Consider the following 20,579-nt stretch of genomic DNA (forward strand, 5'->3'; position numbering starts at 1 on the left):
CAAATTAAAAGTGAAAACAGAAACGAGCAAGATTACGAGAGTACCAAAAAGTCTAAGCATTGAAAGCAATGAAAGATTAAATACAGGAAGGCCCACTTGTACAGTAGGTTAAGTTCCGGGCTACTGCTGTAAAGTGAAAAATCACTGTAAAGTGAAACACAGCTTTTTTCACTTTTAAATGCATATTAAAACCTGTTAACATGTTTACACTATCATATATTAAGTGAGCAATAGAGCTAGGCCTAAAAAATGCATATACAGCACACACATTACTTTTTTATATATTTTTTTAACACACTGGCCATTTCCCACCAATGTAGTGGGGGTGGCCCGAAAAAAAAACTTTCATCATCATTCACTCCATCACTGTCTAGCCAGAGGTGCACTTACACTACAGTTATAAAACTGCAGCATTAACACCCTTCCTTCAGAGTGCAGGCACTGTACTTCCCATCTCCAGGACTCAAGTCCTGTCTGCCAGTTTCCCTGAATACCTTCAAAAATGTTACCTTGCTCACACTCCAACAGTGCATCAAGTCCGAAAAACCATACGTCTCCATTCGTTCCTATCTAACACGCTCACGAATGATTGCTGAAAGTTCAAGCCCCTCACACACAAAACCTTTACCCCCTCCCTCCAACCTTTCCTAGGCCAACCCCTACCTTGCCTTCCCTCCATTACAGATTTATACACTCTCAAAGTCATTCTATTTTGTTCCATCCTCTCTACAAGTCCGAACCACCTCAACAACCCCTCTTCAGCCTTCTGGATAATAGTTTTGGTAATCCCGCACCTCCTTCTAATTCCAAAACTACGAATTCTCTGCGTTATATTCACACCACACATTGCCCTCAGGCCTTCTCCTTGTTGCAACATTCATCACCCATGCTTCACACCCATATAAGAGCATTGGTATAACTATACTCTCATACATTCCCCTCTTTGCTTCCATGGACAAAGTTCTTTGTCTCCACAGACTCCTCAGTACACCACTCACTTTTTTTCCCTTATCAATTCTACCTAGTACTATCTAAAATATTTTCAACCTTAGCTTATAGTAAATGGTGAATATATTTATTGTTGGAAGTCTGAATAAATGAAGAATGGGTATAACTGAAAACCACTGCATTAGTGAACTGCTGTAAAGCAGGGCCATCTGTACCTAGGTTGGCAGGAAGTACTTTGGAGGAAGTGAATACATTTGGGAGTGGAGATGTTGGCATATGGGTCCACAAAAGGCATGAGGAACCATAGACTAGGGATGACAAAGGTAGGTGGCATGTTGATACTTTCACCATCATTCACTCCATCACTGTCTTGCCAGAAGGGTGCTTTACACTACAGTTTTTAAACTGCAACATTAACACCCCTCCTTCAGAGTGCAGGCACTGTACTTCCCATCTCCAGGACTCAAGTCCGGCCTGCCGGTTTCCCTGAATCCCTTCATAAATGTTACTTTGCTCACACTCCAACAGCACGTCAAGTATTAAAAACCATTTGTCTCCATTCACTCCTATCAAACACGCTCATGCATGCCTGCTGGAAGTCCAAGCCCCTCGCACACAAAACCTCCTTTACCCCCTCTCTCCAACCTTTCCTAGGCCGACCCCTACCCCGCCTTCCTTCCACTACAGACTGATACACTCTTGAAGTCATTCTGTTTCGCTCCATTCTCTCTACATGTCCGAACCACCTCAACAACCCTTCCTCAGCCCTCTGGACAACAGTTTTGGTAATCCCGCACCTCCTCCTAACTTCCAAACTACGAATTCTCTGCATTATATTCACACCACACATTTAATTTTCTTCTTTTGCACACCCTACCAAATTCATCCACCAATCTCTGCAACTTCTCTTCAGAATCTCCCAAGAGCACAGTGTCATCAGCAAAGAGCAGCTGTGACAACTCCCACTTTGTGTGTGATTCTTTATCTTTTAACTCCACGCCTCTTGCCAAGACCCTCGCATTTACTTCTCTTACAACCCCATCTATAAATATATTAAACAACCACGGTGACATCACTGTGACATCACGGTGACTAGGGATGACAAAGGTAGGTGGCATGTTGATACATCTGTGAAGAGATAAGTTTACCTATGGAGGAAAAAAGGGAAATGTACCAGAGTACAGTGGTACCAACACTTCTGCATTAGTATGAAACATGTGCTTTAAACTTTGCAGCAAAGAGGAGGCTAGAGGCAGTGGAGATATCATCTTTAAGAGCATTGTGTATTGTGAATATTTTTTTTTTTAACACATTAGCCATTTCCCACCAAGACAGGGTGACCCAAAACGAAAGAAACACTTTCATCATCACTCACTCCATCACTGTCTTGCCAGAGGCATGCCAATACTACAGTTCAAAAACATATCTCCCACCCCTCCTTCAATGCAGGCACTGCAGAAAGGGTGGGAATATGCTGCAGTTTTCAGATTGCAGAGAATTCAGATGGTAGACATTATAAGATGTTGTGGGGTAACAAGAGGTATGATTTATTTGAGACCAATGTGTAATGTGAATATTATAAAGAGAATTCAGACTGTGGATATTAGAAGATGGTGTGGGGTTACCAGAGATATGATTCAAAAGGCTAAGGATAGACTGTTGAGATGGTTTGGGCATTTACAGAGAATGGAGCATAATAGAGTGGCCAAGAAAGTGTATATATGGGTTGGAAAAATAAAGAGGAGGAATAGGGCCATTCCAGGAAGGGAGAAGGAAGGGAAGGGTAAAGGAGGTTGTGAGTGCTAGGGACCTGAGCATTCAGTAAGCTTGTGTGAGCATGCTAAATCAGAGTGAATGGAGACAGTTTTTTATGGCTTGACATGTTGTTGGTGTATGAGCAAGGTAACATTTATGAAAGGGTTCTGGAAAACCAGTTAGCTGGGCTCAAGTCCTGAAGGTGAGAAATACAATGCCTGAACTCTGAAGGAGGCGTGATGTTGCAGTTCTGTGGGTCATTTGAATTCCGAAGTCTGTGCACTTCTGGCAAGACAGCAAGTGAATGAGTGATGGTAAATGTTCCCTAGTGTCACTTATCTTGGTAGGAGATGGCTGATGTGGAAAAATAAAAAAGACAATTGCATCAGCTATTTTTTTTTTTTTTTTTTTTTACACAGGGTTTGACAAGGTTAAGGATCCCTAGCTTTATTGACAGCTATTTACAGGTTAAGGATTCCTAACTTTATTGGCAAGCTAAGAGCTGTTACCTACATCAGCTCATTTGAAAGCATTTTTATTGTTATGAGACATACAAGTAGGGAACAGGATGAAGTTGGAGCCATCTGTGGGCCAGCATTTTCATTTGATCAACTGACTTTGATCAACTTGACAGATGTTTCAAAATAAAACTGAAGTAGGGATTTGCAGATTTTCCTATAAACAGTTAAAGTAAAATTTATGTATCACTTCATGTATACATGGTCTCTACCTTCTTTTTGATCTCTAAATAATACCTCCCGATTCCTTAATTGCATTTCCTCTAGTTAAAAAAAAAAATGGTGTAATGTATTACAGAAAAAGGGGTAAATATTGAAATGTCTTCAATACTGAAAGCAAGAGGGATTAGGTTAGTGTCCAGTTTCCATTTTTAAATGCTGCAGTATTACGTCTCCAATAACTTTACAGTAAAATTAGTCTCAAATCCATTAGAAGCTGGTAAGAGGATAGGTGTTATCAGCGAAGTCATTAATACTGTAGCAATTTTATAAGAATCAAAATACATGACTATGGAATGAAAACTATAAGATTTAAAGGAAACTACAGTCAGGTGTCCTTTTCAGGCATTTCCTCAGAGATAACCACTTGCCTAAACATCTCAAGAAGTGGAAACATCTTAGTGGTACAGCAGTATTCTGCAAAGAGACTGCCTTTCTTGGAAGATGCAAATACAGTTCAGGTGAGACAAGTTTATTTTACTAATGACAGGTGTGCACCCACACATTTTCCAAAAGTAGCATAGAAGAATATTTTAATGCAGCAATTAGTGTTCTTTTATACAGCTCAAGCTCAAAAAATGTTTTAATATCCAAAATAAAACAAAACCTAAGAAAGTGTAGTGAAATGAGAATCTCACCAATTACAAAAGTAAAAAAAAAATTATGTTAGAAGTATTGGAAAAACGCAAACTGTTTTGGTCCTCAGTACTCCTTACACAATAAGAAAGTGAAATGATTAAAATTGGGTCCACTTAAAGAGTGAGTACAGCAAATCTGATTATGTTTAAGCAGTAAGTACATAAAAGCAACATTATCACTTACCCAAGTTCTTCATCAGCTTCAATATCCCGATTTGCAAAGAATGCAATTCTTGGGAAAGTTAAATCTTGATGGTCGATAAAAACTTTTACTGGTGTAAGATTGGCCTCACAGAGATGATTAATGAAACGAGCAATATTACCATACCCTCGAGCATCGATGCAGAATGTTTCACTATCCTGAAACATAAAATCTTATGTAATTTTCAATTGTAATTTAGTCTCTAAGCAATATCTTCCAGTTATTTGTTGTATATGACAGCTGTGCATGTCTAAGGACAATGATTTTTTTTAACAAATGGATTTGTCAGTTAAAAATAGGAGAGGAGAGTTATTAAATGGAGAGGTAGAGGTATTGGGAAGATGGAAGGAATATTTTGAGGAATTGTTAAATGTTGATGAAGATAGGGAAGCTGTGATTTCGTGTATAGGGCAAGGAGGAATAACATCTTGTAGGAGTGAGGAAGAGCCAGTTGTGAGTGTGGGGGAAGTTCGTGAGGCAGTAGGTAAAATGAAAGGGGGTAAGGCAGCCGGGATTGATGGGATAAAGATAGAAATGTTAAAAGCAGGTGGGGATATAGTTTTGGAGTGGTTGGTGCAATTATTTAATAAATGTATGGAAGAGGGTAAGGTACCTAGGGATTGGCAGAGAGCATGCATAGTTCCTTTGTATAAAGGCAAAGGGGATAAAAGAGAGTGCAAAAATTATAGGGGGATAAGTCTGTTGAGTTATCCATGGGGAAGTGGAATAAGAATCTTTCCTCCGTAAGCCATGCGTGTTGTAAAAGTCAACTAAAATGCCGGGAACAATGGGCTAGTAACCCCTTTTCCTGTAAAGATTACTAAAAAGAATAAGAAGAAGAAAATTGTTTTCTTTCTTTTTTGGGTCACCCTGCCTCGGTGGGAGATGGCCGACTTGTTGAAAAAAAAAAAAAAAAAAAAAAAAAAAAAAAAAGTCTGTTGAGTGTACCTGGTAAAGTGTATGGTAGAGTTATAATTGAAAGAATTAAGAGTAAGACGGAGAATAGGATAGCAGATGAACAAGGAGGCTTTAGGAAAGGTAGGGGGTGTGTGGACCAGGTGTTTACAGTGAAACATATAAGTGAACAGTATTTAGATAAGGCTAAAGAGGTCTTTGTGGCATTTATGGATTTGGAAAAGGCGTATGACAGGGTGGATAGGGGGGCATGTGGCAGATGTTGCAAGTGTATGGTGTAGGAGGTAGGTTACTGAAAGCAGTGAAGAGTTTTTACGAGGATAGTGAGGCTCAAGTTAGAGTATGTAGGAAAGAGGGAAATTTTTTCCCAGTAAAAGTAGGCCTTAGACAAGGATGTGTGATGTCACCGTGGTTGTTTAATATATTTATAGATGGGGTTGTAAGAGAAGTAAATGCGAGGGTCTTGGCAAGAGGCGTGGAGTTAAAAGATAAAGAATCACACACAAAGTGGGAGTTGTCACAGCTGCTCTTTGCCGATGACACTGTGCTCTTGGGAGATTCTGAAGAGAAGTTGCAGAGATTGGTGGATGAATTTGGTAGGGTGTGCAAAAGAAGAAAATTAAAGGTGAATACAGGAAAGAGTAAGGTTATGAGGATAACAAAAAGATTAGGTGATGAAATATTGAATATCAGATTGGAGGGAGAGAGTATGGAGGAGGTGAACGTATTCAGATATTTGGGAGTGGACGTGTCAGCGGATGGGTCTATGAAAGATGAGGTGAATCATAGAATTGATGAGGGAAAAAGAGTGAGTGGTGCACTTAGGAGTCTGTGGAGACAAAGAACTTTGTCCTTGGAGGCAAAGAGGGGAATGTATGAGAGTATAGTTTTACCAACGCTCTTATATGGGTGTGAAGCGTGGGTGATGAATGTTGCAGCGAGGAGAAGGCTGGAGGCAGTGGAGATGTCATGTCTGAGGGCAATGTGTGGTGTGAATATAATGCAGAGAATTCGTAGTTTGGAAGTTAGGAGGAGGTGCGGGATTACCAAAACTGTTGTCCAGAGGGCTGAGGAAGGGTTGTTGAGGTGGTTCGGACATGTAGAGAGAATGGAGCGAAACAGAATGACTTCAAGAGTGTATCAGTCTGTAGTGGAAGGAAGGCGGGGTAGGGGTCGGCCTAGGAAGGGTTGGAGGGAGGGGGTAAAGGAGGTTTTGTGTGCGAGGGGCTTGGACTTCCAGCAGGCATGCGTGAGCGTGTTTGATAGGAGTGAATGGAGACAAATGGTTTTTAATACTTGACGTGCTGTTGGAGTGTGAGCAAAGTAACATTTATGAAGGGATTCAGGGAAACCGGCAGGCCGGACTTGAGTCCTGGAGATGGGAAGTACAGTGCCTGCACTCTGAAGGAGGGGTGTTAATGTTGCAGTTTACAAACTGTAGTGTAAAGCACCCTTCTGGCAAGACAGTGATGGAGTGAATGATGGTGAAAGTTTTTCTTTTTCGGGCCACCCTGCCTTGGTGGGAATCGGCCGGTGTGATAATAAAAAAAAAAAAATAAAAAAAAAAAAAAAAAAAAAAAAAAAAAAAAAAAAAAAAAAAAAAAAATAATAATAATATCATCAAATACTAAAATATTTCATAACTAGGTTAATCACAGGAAGAGAAAAGATCAAACAAGGAAGCAGCAAACTAATAAAAGGGAAACACTTGGGAAGGGCATTCAGGTGATTACCATTATAAATTAAGAATGTCATTTAAGCAATTAAGGGAGGTACATACATGTAATACTAAAAGCCAAGGATCTACATATGTTAAAAGCCAATCCTCCACAAAATGAAGTTTTTCATGCTTCAAAACACTGTAAATTTACATGGAATAACTAGTATACAGGATGTGAGGCATAAAAGTATTAAAGTAAGCTTACACAATCTACCTTATTATCAAGATCAAATAAATAAGAGTCATCTTGTCTCTGGTCAGCCTCCAAGTCAGTGATGATCTCTCCAACATATTCACATACATAAGAACCCTGTAACAAACAAAGTAAGTTACACTCAGAAAGAATACTAGTACAGTATAATACTTTGATGTATTTTTCCAAATCACAATGCTCCACATGTAACAGGAATTATTCAGGAACAAAATGTCAAGATACAATATTAAAATATTTATATAACATTCCATGACTTATAATGAAAAAATGGCAAATAGGCTAAACCATCAATAATTGATACTAAGATATTTGAGATTTAAGTCTGTGTAGGTTTGTTGGGAAAGATTGTTTAAGGGAACATTTCTGACGAGGGAACCCTCCTTGAAAATCATGTATGTTCCAGTATCCAACGTGGAGTGAGTTAAAGGGTTGTGATAAGTAAATATGAATGATAAGGAGCAACATACTACCTGACACCCAGCCAATGTCAGTCATAACTAGTATAATAAACCAAGCAAGCGGTGGTGAAAGGGGCCTTATATCCAGCATGATAAATGGGGCCTGAGAAGCAAGAATTGTGTGTAAATGAAGCATGACAAATTACAAGTGGACCCTGGAGACTCTTAGCAAAACTGAATTATTTATATTTATGGGTAGAATTTTGGATGTCGCTGCTACCTGGCCAGTACGCCAGGGTAGGGGGATAAGGCCGGTGCATTGAAAGATGATCCACACTCGTCTCTGAGGTATCTGAAGATAAAAAAACAAAACTTATCCATGGAGGCAAAGAAGGAAACACAGTAGGGCCCCGCTTTACGGTGTTTCGCCTTACAGCATTCCGCTAATACGGCGATTTCAAATTCTGACCAAAATTGGTTATACGGCAAGCGGTCTTTCAAATATGGTGCGCCCCACCTGGTTTGTTCACATTCTCCATGAACACATCTATTATGTCTGGAAACTTTTCAAAATTTCAAGCGTTTTAAAATTATTGCGTATTTTATATATATACTCTGATAATTATGCTTAAGTGTACCTGTACCTAAATATACTTACACACTGTGCTAGTGTGTAGGTATACATTAAAATCACTAAGAGTCTCTCTACTCATGACGCCACAGAAATACTACGGATAATAATCTCTCGTGGGCACATTAAATGTCTTATTTTACGTTAATATAGACATTTTCATTAATCCATCTATGACATTTTCCTCAAAATTATATAAGAAACACGTTACATAGCATATAAACATTATACATACACCCACAGAATAAAAATTTACATAAATATGAGATTTGTTTACAAAGCGGCTCTGAAGGAGTGTCAGAAGAATTACGTTTTCTCTAGTCAAACACGGGGGGGGGATAACTGTAGATAAATATTCCTTTCATATGCCTTCACTCTATATATAGTAATTCATGAACCTTGTGGGTTTAGTGCTTCTTTTTTATTATGATTATAATAATAACAAGAGAGAGAGAGAGATTCTGGGAAATGTTGAGTGAATGCGTGGGGAGTTTTGAATCAAGTGTGAGAGTAATGGTGGTTGGGGATTTCAATGCTAAAGTGGGTAAAAATGTTATGGAGGGAGTAGTAGGTAATTTTGGGGTGCCAGGGGTAAATGTAAATGGGGAGCCTTTAATTGAGCTATGTGTAGAAAGAAATTTGGTAATAAGTAATACATATTTTATGAAAAAGAGGATAAATAAATATACAAGGTATGATGTAGCACGTAATGAAAGTAGTTTGTTAGATTATGTATTGGTGGATAAAAGGTTGATGGGTAGGCTCCAGGATGTACATGTTTATAGAGGGGCAACTGATATATCGGATCATTATTTAGTTGTCCTTGGAGGCAAAAAGGGGAATGTATGAGAGTATAGTTTTACCAACGCTCTTATATGGGTGTGAAGCGTGGGTGATGAATGTTGCAGCGAGGAGAAGGCTGGAGGCAGTGGAGATGTCATGTCTGAGGGCAATGTGTGGTGTGAATATAATGCAGAGAATTCGTAGTTTGGAAGTTAGGAGGAGGTGCGGGATTACCAAAACTGTTGTCCAGAGGGCTGAGGAAGGGTTGTTGAGGTGGTTCGGACATGTAGAGAGAATGGAGCGAAACAGAATGACTTCAAGAGTGTATCAGTCTGTAGTGGAAGGAAGGCGGGGTAGGGGTCGGCCTAGGAAGGGTTGGAGGGAGGGGGTAAAGGAGGTTTTGTGTGCGAGGGGCTTGGACTTCCAGCAGGCATGCGTGAGCGTGTTTGATAGGAGTGAATGGAGACAAATGGTTTTTAATACTTGACGTGCTGTTGGAGTGTGAGCAAAGTAACATTTATGAAGGGATTCAGGGAAACCGGCAGGCCGGACTTGAGTCCTGGAGATGGGAAGTACAGTGCCTGCACTCTGAAGGAGGGGTGTTAATGTTGCAGTTTACAAACTGTAGTGTAAAGCACCCTTCTGGCAAGACAGTGATGGAGTGAATGATGGTGAAAGTTTTTCTTTTTCGGGCCACCCTGCCTTGGTGGGAATCGGCCAGTGTGATAATAAAAAAATAAAAAATATTTAGTTGTAGCTACAGTTAGAGTAAGAGGTAGATGGGAAAAAGAGGAAGGTGGCAACAACAAGTAAGAGGGAGGTGAAAGTGTATAAACTAAGGGAGGAGGAAGTTCGGGCGAGATATAAGCGACTATTGGCAGAAAGGTGGGCTAGTGCAAAGATGAGTAGTGGGGGGGTTGAAGAGGGTTGGAATAGTTTTAAAAATGCAGTATTAGAATGTGGGGCAGAAGTTTGTGGTTATAGGAGGGTGGGGGCAGGAGGAAAGAGGAGTGATTGGTGGAATGATGAAGTAAAGGGTGTGATAAAAGAGAAAAAGGTAGCTTACGAGAGGTTTTTACAAAGCAGAAGTGTTATAAGAAGAGCAGAGTATATGGAGAGTAAAAGAAAGGTGAAGAGAGTGGTGAGAGAGTGCAAAAGGAGAGCAGATGAAAGAGTGGGAGAGGCACTGTCAAGAAATTTTAATGAAAATAAGAAAAAATTTTGGAGTGAGTTAAACAAGTTAAGAAAGCCTAGGGAAAGTATGGATTTGTCAGTTAAAAACAGAGTAGGGGAGTTAGTAGATGGGGAGAGGGAGGTATTAGGTAGATGGCGAGAATATTTTGAGGAACTTTTAAATGTTAAGGAAGAAAGGGAGGCGGTAATTTCATGCACTGGCCAGGGAGGTATACCATCTTTTAGGAGTGAAGAAGAGCAGACTGTAAGTGTGGCGGAGGTACGTGAGGCATTACGTAGAATGAAAGGGGGTAAAGCAGCTGGAACTGATGGGATCATGACAGAAATGTTAAAAGCAGGGGGGGATATAGTGTTGGAGTGGTTGGTACTTTTGTTTAACCCTTTGAGGGTCGACAGGCCCTCTCCGAAACTCGTTCTCAGGGTCGGCCAAATTTCAAAAAAAAAAAAAAATTATTTTTTCTTATGAAAAAATAGAGTATTTTTTTCTAAACATTATAGGCTAAACAAAAAAATTTTAACGTCAATACTTACCGAGATATGGAGGTGTGAAATTTGCCAAAATTGAACAACATATGGTAACATCGCCGACTGCCGTCACCCGGTATTTTTCTATTTACTTTTTTATGTACTATTTTCAATTTTTCTTTTTCTGAGTAACTTTTATGGCCTCTGAGGCCAACATGATCAGTATTTTGTAAGTTATTTCTTTTTCAATACTACACAATAAGGGCGTAAACACTGTTGTCATTATTTTGTTTACAGAAAATATTTACACAAACAAACAATATGAAATGTTGTTTATTACTATTTTTCTATATTTTATATACACATATACAGTCACAGGACATGTTTCTAGAAGTTCTGCAGCCTGTGGAACTCTTTGAAACATGGTGTCATGCACAGTGGAGTTTTGCACTCCTCACACATAAAACGAGTGTGTCTGCGTTGTCGTGGGCGTTTTTTTGTATGTGAACAGACGTAACACCTCTTCTGAGCCTTTTTCTTCAAAGCAGTAGCAGGCAGTTTTACCAGGAAGTGATCACCATGCTTCAGACGAGCAGGTAGTTGTTGATAATTTGGTGGGCGGTCAATTGCAGGTGCATTTCCTTGGTACTTGAATACTATTTGTCTGATGACAGACAAACAGAATTCGCCGTACTGTGGTTTGTTTCTGGTGCTCATCTTATACATATTATAAGCATTGAGCATGGAAATGTCCAGAAGATGGAAAAACAGTTTGATGTACCACTTATAACTCTTGCGAACACAATCAGCAAACCCAATCTGCATGTCACATTTGTCCACTGAACGCATGTTGAAGGTGTAATCAATCACAGCTGCAGGTTTTAGAATGGGTTCATTTCTCTCTCTATGCTGCCTGCCACTGTCTGCCATTTCATTAGGGTGAATTGATGACAACAGTGTGACATCTCGTTTGTCATGCCACCGAAATGCCATGATGTCATTGGCAGCAAACGTCTGCACCTCACCTCTGCGAGTGCCAGCATCAAACCTGGGCATATGTTTTCGATTTGCACGCACTGTGCCACACACATCTGTCATGTTCACTCGCAAAAAATCACTGAGTGAGGGGCTTGTGTACCAGTTATCTGTATATAATATATGCCCCTTACCAAGGTATGGTTCTATCATTGTTCGAACCACATCACCTGAGATGCCCAATAACTTCCTGGTATTTTGCAATGTATAACTTCCAGTGTACACAATAATATCCAATACCAGACCACTGTAACAATCACAAAGCACAAACAACTTTATACCAAAGCGTTTCCTCTTGCTTGGTATGTACTGCTTGAAAGAGAGTCTTCCTTTGAACAGAATCAAAGACTTGTCAATTACAAGCTTCCTGAAGGGATAAAAATGAGTACTGAATTTCTGTTTCAGATACACAAACACATTCCTAAACTTATATAACCTGTCAGTTCTGTCAGGCCTGGTTTTATCTGAGAAGTGAAGCATACGTAACATTAGCACAAATCGATTCACTGGCATTATATCACTGAAACCTGGTGTTGCAATCAGGGGGTCTGTTGACCAGTATGATTTCACTTTGTGCTTATACACATGTGGCATAAGCATTATTGTGGCAAAGAAAAGATACATCTCAGCCACAGTTGCCTCCTTCCATTGGTGTAGACGTGATTTTGGTGAAAGTATTGTGTTTGCCATGGTGTACTCGTAGTATGTGTTGCTTTCCATGACAATACTTTTCATCAGTGGTTCGTCAAAGAATAACTCGAAACATTCCAGTTCAGTGGCATTGTTCCCAAGTGCACAAGATGGCCGTATTCCACTTTGGCTGCCATCAAACTGGTGGGGATTTGGAACAAAATTGACAGCTTCCTGCCAATCCCAGGTGCTGTCTGCTGGTGGGTACTGGACAATGACAGGTGGTTGTGGTTGTGGAGGTTGTGGTTGTGGAGGTTGTGGTTGTGGAGGTTGTGGTTGTGGAGGCTGGTGTGGTGGGGGAGTGGGGGATGGTGGCCTTTGTTCTAGATCAGCTGAGGCAGCGGCGTGGCTGGCAGCGTGGGTGGCAGCATGGCCCACTGCTGGTGCCTCACCGCCGGCACCACTACCACCACGCACATTTTCCATCCCAATTGCAACAGTATCTTCGTCATTTTCACTGTCTGTTCCTGTTGTACAGCCACGGGATGTACTCCGAGATACACTCCTTCCCCTTGGTATAACATATGGCACACTTCCAGAGCGCATATATCGTCGTATATACTGACGCTTCACTGGGGAATATTGCACTTCACTATCACTACTGGAACTAGTTTGAAGAGCTTGTAGTTCATATTCACTATCACTATCATCACCCATGCTCTCATCTGAATCTGGGATTTGGGAAAATAGAAGTTTCCTCTTGGGTTCTGGAACAACTGAACGTGAACACGAGGGCCCAGCACCAGAGGTGGAAGGCTGAGGGTCGTCTGGGTTTTCTTCACTATTACCGATATTATGGTCATTAGTTTCGGTCAAAACCTCACTAAAACCACGAAACTCATCTTCACTGGCACTTCCATCACTATTAGAACTGTCACTGGGGAACAAAAGTGTCCCAATTCGCCGAGGAGTGAGGAGCTTCTTACCGCGAGGCATGGTGGACATTGTTTACTAAGAGGGCATTCCCACAATGCACCACTGGGTCCCAGATTTTTTTTCTACCGCGCACACTGACCACGCAGACCCATTCTCTCACACCTAGGCCTATCAGCCTTTTCGCGCGAGATTTGAGGCCGCTAGAATTTATGCGTACTAGTACGTCAAAAACCCCTACGCGTAAGATGTACTAGTACGACGAAAACCCTCAAAGGGTTAATAAATGTATGAAAGAGGGGAAGGTACCTAGGGATTGGCGGAGAGCATGTATAGTCCCTTTATATAAAGGGAAAGGGGACAAAAGAGACTGTAAAAATTATAGAGGAATAAGTTTACTGAGTATACCAGGAAAAGTATACGGTAGGGTTATAATTGAAAGAATTAGAGGTAAGACAGAATGTAGGATTGCGGATGAGCAAGGAGGTTTCAGAGTGGGTAGGGGATGTGTAGATCAAGTGTTTACATTGAAGCATATATGTGAACAGTATTTAGATAAAGGTAGGGAAGTTTTTATTGCATTTATGGATTTAGAAAAGGCATATGATAGAGTGGATAGAGGAGCAATGTGGCAGATGTTGCAAGTATATGGAATAGGTGGTAAGTTACTAAATGCTGTAAAGAGCTTTTATGAGGATAGTGAGGCTCAGGTTAGGGTGTGTAGAAGAGAGGGAGAATACTTCCCGGTAAAAGTAGGTCTTAGACAGGGATGTGTAATGTCACCATGGTTGTTTAATATATTTATAGATGGGGTTGTAAAAGAAGTAAATGCTAGGGTGTTCGGGAGAGGGGTGGGATTAAATTATGGGGAATCAAATTCAAAATGGGAATTGACACAGTTACTTTTTGCTGATGATACTGTGCTTATGGGAGATTCTAAAGAAAAATTGCAAAGGTTAGTGGATGAGTTTGAGAATGTGTGTAAAGGTAGAAAGTTGAAAGTGAACATAGAAAAGAGTAAGGTGATGAGGGTATCAAATGATTTAGATAAAGAAAAATTGGATATCAAATGGGGGAGGAGGAGTATGGAAGAAGTGAATGTTTTCAGATACTTGGGAGTTGACGTGTCGGCGGATGGATTTATGAAGGATGAGGTTAATCATAGAATTGATGAGGGAAAAAAGGTGAGTGGTGCGTTGAGGTATATGTGGAGTCAAAAAACGTTATCTATGGAGGCAAAGAAGGGAATGTATGAAAGTATAGTAGTACCAACACTCTTATATGGATGTGAAGCTTGGGTGGTAAATGCAGCAGCGGGGAGACGGTTGGAGGCAGTGGAGATGTCCTGTCTAAGGGCAATGTGTGGTGTAAATATTATGCAGAAAATTCGGAGTGTGGAAATTAGGAGAAGGTGTGGAGTTAATAAAAGCATTAGTCAGAGGGCAGAAGAGGGGTTGTTGAGGTGGTTTGGTCATTTAGAGAGAATGGATCAAAGTAGAATGACATGGAAAGCATATAAATCTATAGGGGAAGGAAGGCGAGGTAGGGGTCGTCCTCGAAAGGGTTGGAGAGAGGGGGTAAAGGAGGTTTTGTGGGCAAGATGCTTGGACTTCCAGCAAGCGTGCGTGAGCGTGTTAGATAGGAGTGAATGGAGACGAATGGTACTTGGGACCTGACGATCTGTTGGAGTGTGAGCAGGGTAATATTTAGTGAAGGGATTCAGGGAAACCGGTTATTTTCATATAGTCGGACTTGAGTCCTGGAAATGGGAAGTACAATGCCTGCACTTTAAAGGAGGGGTTTCGGATATTGGCAGTTTGGAGGGATATGTTGTGTATCTTCATATGTGTATGCTTCTAAACTGTTGTATTCTGAGCACCTCTGCAAAAACAGTGATAATGTGTGAGTGTGGTGAAAGTGTTGAATGATGATGAAAATATTTTCTTTCTGGGGATTTTCTTTCTTTTTTGGGTCACCCTGCCTCGGTGGGAGACGGCTGACTTGTTGAAAAAAAAAAAAAATGAAAAATTCTTCATTAAATATTACAGTAAAATTATTTTTCATTGACTTTAAAAATGTTATTTCAGCTGAAAACTATCATAAAGGTCCTGCAAGAACTTTCTTTCCTGTTGCAGTGCACAATACGTAAAAAATAAATAAAAAAAAAAAATACTCATAATCTGAATTACCCATTTCTTCAATTATACAATTGCTATCTCCACTTCCTTCGTTTCTTATGAAGTAGATTTGATTGAACTCAATACAGTGTAGTCTCCCTTTGCATTTAAACACTTTTTTTTTTTTTTTTTTCAACAAGTCGGCCGTCTCCCACCGAGGCAGGGTGACCCAAAAAAGAAAGAAAATCCCCAAAAAGAAAATACTTTCATCATCATTCAACACTTTCACCACACTCGCACATTATCACTGTTTTTGCAGAGGTGCTCAGAATACAACAGTCTAGAAGCATACACATATAAAGATACACAACATATCCCTCCAAACTGCCAATATAGTAGTAGGTTGGTAGACAGCAACCACCCAGGGAGGTACTACCGTCCTGCCAAGCGAGTGTAAAACGAAGCCTATGATTGTTTTACATGATGGTAGGATTGCTGATGTCTTTTGTCTGTCTCATAAATATGCAAGATTACAGGCATGTCTTGCTACTTCTACTTACACTTAGGTCACACTACACATACGTACATGTACACATTTATTTATACACACTCATCTGAGTTTTCTTTGATTTTATCTTAATAGTTCTTGGTCTTATTAATTTTCCTTTTATATCCATGGGGAAGTGGAATAAGAATCTTTCCTCCGTAAGCCATGCGTGTTGTAAAAGTCAACTAAAATGCCGGGAACAATGGGCTAGTAACCCCTTTTCCTGTAAAGATTACTAAAAAGAATAAGCATTTAAACACATCCAACTCAAATGGACTGAGTTGCAGTCAAGAAATTGTTTTTGTTAGAATACGTCATCAACATGCATATTTTGTCAGCTTTATCATTGTCTCACCTTTTGAATAGTCTTCAAAGCACGCACACCCCAGCCTTTCTCTGCTGTTTTGAACAACTGCATATGAGCAGATATACCATGCTGCACCACACGATTGTTACATGACAGTTTGTTGCAGCGGCAGGCTCGATTGCATTCAAAAATCATTGGAGGATCTGTACATGTAAAAAAGGGCAATGAAATATAATTTGGAAACAAATTTTCAATATACAGTATAATTAATACAAGTTATCAATAAGCCATTATTGGTAAAGGTAAAAATATTCTCTTCAAAGAAAATGCCAGGATTAAGTGTCAGGCATTATTAGCTCAATTTCACTAACAATTAATTTAAAAATCAGTCAAGGAAAATGTAAATGCAGAGACTTTAAATAGACATAACAGAAATACAAATACAAAATACAGTAAATACCTGCATAATTGAACTCTGGTAAGAGGCGACCATCAGGATCATACCAGCACTGGAAGTTGAGTTGACCACAACCACAATGATCAGCATTACATACATCCTCACACTCACACCACTGTTAGCAGAGGTCAGAAATTAATCTATATTTTAATAACTAATATGTAATACAAAATAAATGGATGCAATGTGACACAAAAGACTTAAATATTTTAAATTAATTTACATATCCTAGCAAAATTGCAATAAAACTAGTCAATGCCAAGGATGAACACACTTGAGATAATATAACAGAAGATGAGCAATGCATATCTATTTCGATGAGGGTCTCAGTGATAAGCCAAAATATACAATATTGTACTTATTTTTAATACAATGGTTCTCTCACCCTCAGGTTGAGTGATCCCCCCAAAAAGGGGAAATGCACATCTTATCTTCTGTATTTTGCCAACATAAAGGTTCATTTCTTATATTACATAATCATGAAATGCTGTACATTTTACTGAAAATTCATAACAGGAAAAAATATATAATACTGTACCTTTAGTGATGTAATTGTACGATCTATGATAACATTGGATGCCTCACAGTTCTCAGCAATGTACAAGTAATCTTTGGGTAGATTCTCATCATCTATTCCATTGACACAGGGAATTGGAACTTCTTCCTTTCCTGCAGCTATATCACTGTTTGCAAATGAAATTATACATTATCATGCATGTGATAAGTCATTATTTTTATACTGATCCTTGCATCATCATCTTTTTCCTTGCTATACATTTCTTGAGGAAATCCTTATTAATAACAGTTACCTAAATTAAAATGAAATTTTTCCTAACCCAAGAACCAGCAAAAAACTGTAATCAAAGACATTAAATGGTAACTCTACAGACTCACCTGCTTAAGATCTTTTCAGTACGTATGTTGTTTTGATGCATCATTTCAATCAGATTGTTATTTAAGCTAAGTTGTAAGTACACATCCGAGTCAGGCAAGGCACAGTCTATAGGAGTCTGGCCTTTGGTGTTCAAGACATCGAGTCGGGCACCTCGTGCCAGAAGGAGTACCACCGCGTCTATATGGTTTTGCCTAGCGGCAATGTGCCTGTAGATTTCAAACACACACACTATAGACAATTTGCAATTGCTTCACATTGCAAATTAGCTTATACAGTACTTTAATGTACAAATAAGAAATAGTCTTAAGAGATAAACAATAAAATGAAACCACAGAAACAACAAACTTATCTGCTTTAAATGAAAATGGTGAAATGCTAAATGCAATGAAAGATATATTTGGGAGAAGTAGATATTCTAACTTCACACAATGCTGAATGTAAACAATGAAATCAGAGACAGAAATTTCATGCTTGATTTTCAGAAGAATGCTACCTATAAGAAAGAGTCAAGCTGAAAGTGAACATGAAGAAAGTGACTGATGGAAAAAGAAAACTGAATGTGAATAAATGGGCCACAAAAACAGATAACAAACAAGGACAAAGTTTAATTAAGAGAGATATTTTTATACACATCTTTGCTGAAAATCCATATCATATATCCAAGAAACCTGAAAATGGAAAAATATCAAGACATACTTGAGGCAAAGACCAAAATGCTGAGAGCAGATGGGAATAGTGTTGCAATAGTTGGTACAATTATATTATGTTTGAAAATTAAAATGGTATAAAATACCGACAGGTTGTTAGGTAAGACACACATGCAACAGTTAGGTATCTTTATTTCGAAACGTTTCGCCTACACAGTAGGCTTCTTCAGAGTACAGAAAAGTTGATAGAAGCAGAAGAGACTTGAAGACAATGTAATCAGTCCATCACCCTTAAAGTTTTGAGGTGGTCAGTCCCTCAGTCTGGAGAAGAGCATTGTTCCATAGTCTGAAACAATATGGAGTTGAAGTGACAGGATGGAGCCTTATATAGCGCCAGGAGGTGAGACGTAGGTCACTAGTAGAAGTAAGAACGCAGATGTTGGGTGGTCAGGTCCCTCTCAAATCCAGCCGTTCTCACTAGTAGAGGTTGTCGAAGTTGATTGCAGGTCTGTACCAAGATACCCTTGTGTTGCAGTGTCTGACAGATTGAACATTAAAATGGTATAAAATACCGACAGGTTGTTAGGTAAGACACATATGCAACAGTTAGGTATCTTTATTTCGAAACGTTTCGCCTACACAGTAGGCTTCTTCAGTCGAGTATAGAAAAGTTGATAGAAGCAGAAGAGACTTGAAGACAATGTAATCAGTCCATCACCCTTAAAGTTTTGAGGTGGTCAGTCCCTCAGTCTGGAGAAGAGCATTGTTCTATAGTCTGAAACAATATGGAGTTGAAGTGACAGGATGGAGCCTTATATAGCGCCAGGAGGTGAGACGTAGGTCACTAGTAGAAGTAAGAACGCAGATGTTGGGTGGTCAGGTCCCTCTCAAATCCAGCCGTTCTCACTAGTAGAGGTTGTCGAAGTTGATTGCAGGTCTGTACCAAGATACCCTTGTGTTGCAGTGTCTGACAGATTGAACATTAAAATGGTATAAAATACCGACAGGTTGTTAGGTAAGACACATATGCAACAGTTAGGTATCTTTATTTCGAAATGTTTCGCCTACACAGTAGGCTTCTTCAGTCGAGTACAGAAAAGTTGATAGAAGCAGAAGAGACTTGAAGACGATGTAATCAGTCCATCACCCTTAAAGTTTTGAGGTGGTCAGTCCCTCAGTCTGGAGAAGAGCATTGTTCCATAGTCTGAAACAATATGGAGTTGAAGTGACAGGATGGAGCCTTATATAGTGCCAGGAGGTGAGACGTAGGTCACTAGTAGAAGTAAGAACGCAGATGTTGGGTGGTCAGGTCCCTCTCAAATCCAGCCATTCTCACTAGTAGAGGTTGTCGAAGTTGATTGCAGGTCTGTACCAAGATACCCTTGTGTTGCAGTGTCTGACAGATTGAACATTAAAATGGTATAAAATACCGACAGGTTGTTAGGTAAGACACATATGCAACAGTTAGGTATCTTTATTTCGAAACGTTTCGCCTACACAGTAGGCTTCTTCAGTCGAGTACAGAAAAGTTGATAGAAGCAGAAGAGACTTGAAGACGACGTAATCAGTCCATCACCCTTAAAGTTTTGAGGTGGTCAGTCCCTCAGTCTGGAGAAGAGCATTGTTCCATAGTCTGAAACAATATGGAGTTGAAGTGACAGGATGGAGCCTTATATAGCGCCAGGAGGTGAGACGTAGGTCACTAGTAGAAGTAAGAACGCAGATGTTGGGTGGTCTGGTCCCTCTCAACACAAGGGTATCTTGGTACAGACCTGCAATCAACTTCGACAACCTCTACTAGTGAGAATGGCTGGATTTGAGAGGGACCTGACCACCCAACATCTGCATTCTTACTTCTACTAGTGACCTACGTCTCACCTCCTGGCGCTATATAAGGCTCCATCCTGTCACTTCAATCCATATTGTTTCAGACTATGGAACAATGCTCTTCTCCAGACTGAGGGACTGACCACCTCAAAACTTTAAGGGTGATGGACTGATTACATCGTCTTCAAGTCTCTTCTGCTTCTATCAACTTTTCTGTACTCGACTGAAGAAGCCTACTGTGTAGGCGAAACGTTTCAAAATAAAGATACCTAACTGTTGTATATTATGTTTGCATGAAAGAAGTGATGTACCTAAAGCACTAAAAAAGAGCACATATGGTTCCTTTTCTATGAAGCCAAAAGAGGACAAGACGGAGTTTAACCCTTTCAGGGTCGACAGGCCCTCTCAGAGACTTGTTCTCAGGGTCCCCCAAATTTCAAAAAAAAAAAAAAAAAAAAAAAAAAAAAAAAAAAAAAAAAAAAAAAAAAAATTCTTATGAAAAGATAGAGAATCTTTTCCCGATCATAATGACACCAAAAGTATGAAATTTGATGAAAAACTTACGGAATTATGCTCTCGCGAAG

At 39.7% G+C, this 20,579-nt stretch overlaps 1 protein-coding gene across 6 annotated transcripts in view; it reads right to left on the bottom strand.

The window, feature by feature from the left end:
* Nucleotides 1-20,579, bottom strand: part of G9a (histone-lysine N-methyltransferase G9a) — a 127,425-nt gene that overhangs the window by 7,071 nt on the left and 99,775 nt on the right. For all 6 annotated transcript variants that reach the window (XM_070082781.1, XM_070082780.1, XM_070082779.1 and 3 more), the window contains 6 exons: nt 17,521-17,727; nt 17,165-17,309; nt 16,630-16,741; nt 16,218-16,372; nt 7,130-7,225; nt 4,263-4,438 (listed from right to left, as the gene is read on the bottom strand). In XM_070082781.1, the coding sequence (XP_069938882.1) occupies nt 4,263-4,438; nt 7,130-7,225; nt 16,218-16,372; nt 16,630-16,741; nt 17,165-17,309; nt 17,521-17,727 (891 nt within the window). The remainder of the gene's footprint in view (nt 1-4,262; nt 4,439-7,129; nt 7,226-16,217; nt 16,373-16,629; nt 16,742-17,164; nt 17,310-17,520; nt 17,728-20,579) is intronic.

Source organism: Cherax quadricarinatus, chromosome 8 (assembly GCF_038502225.1).
Source record: "Cherax quadricarinatus isolate ZL_2023a chromosome 8, ASM3850222v1, whole genome shotgun sequence".
NCBI classification, from domain to species: Eukaryota; Metazoa; Arthropoda; class Malacostraca; order Decapoda; family Parastacidae; genus Cherax; species Cherax quadricarinatus.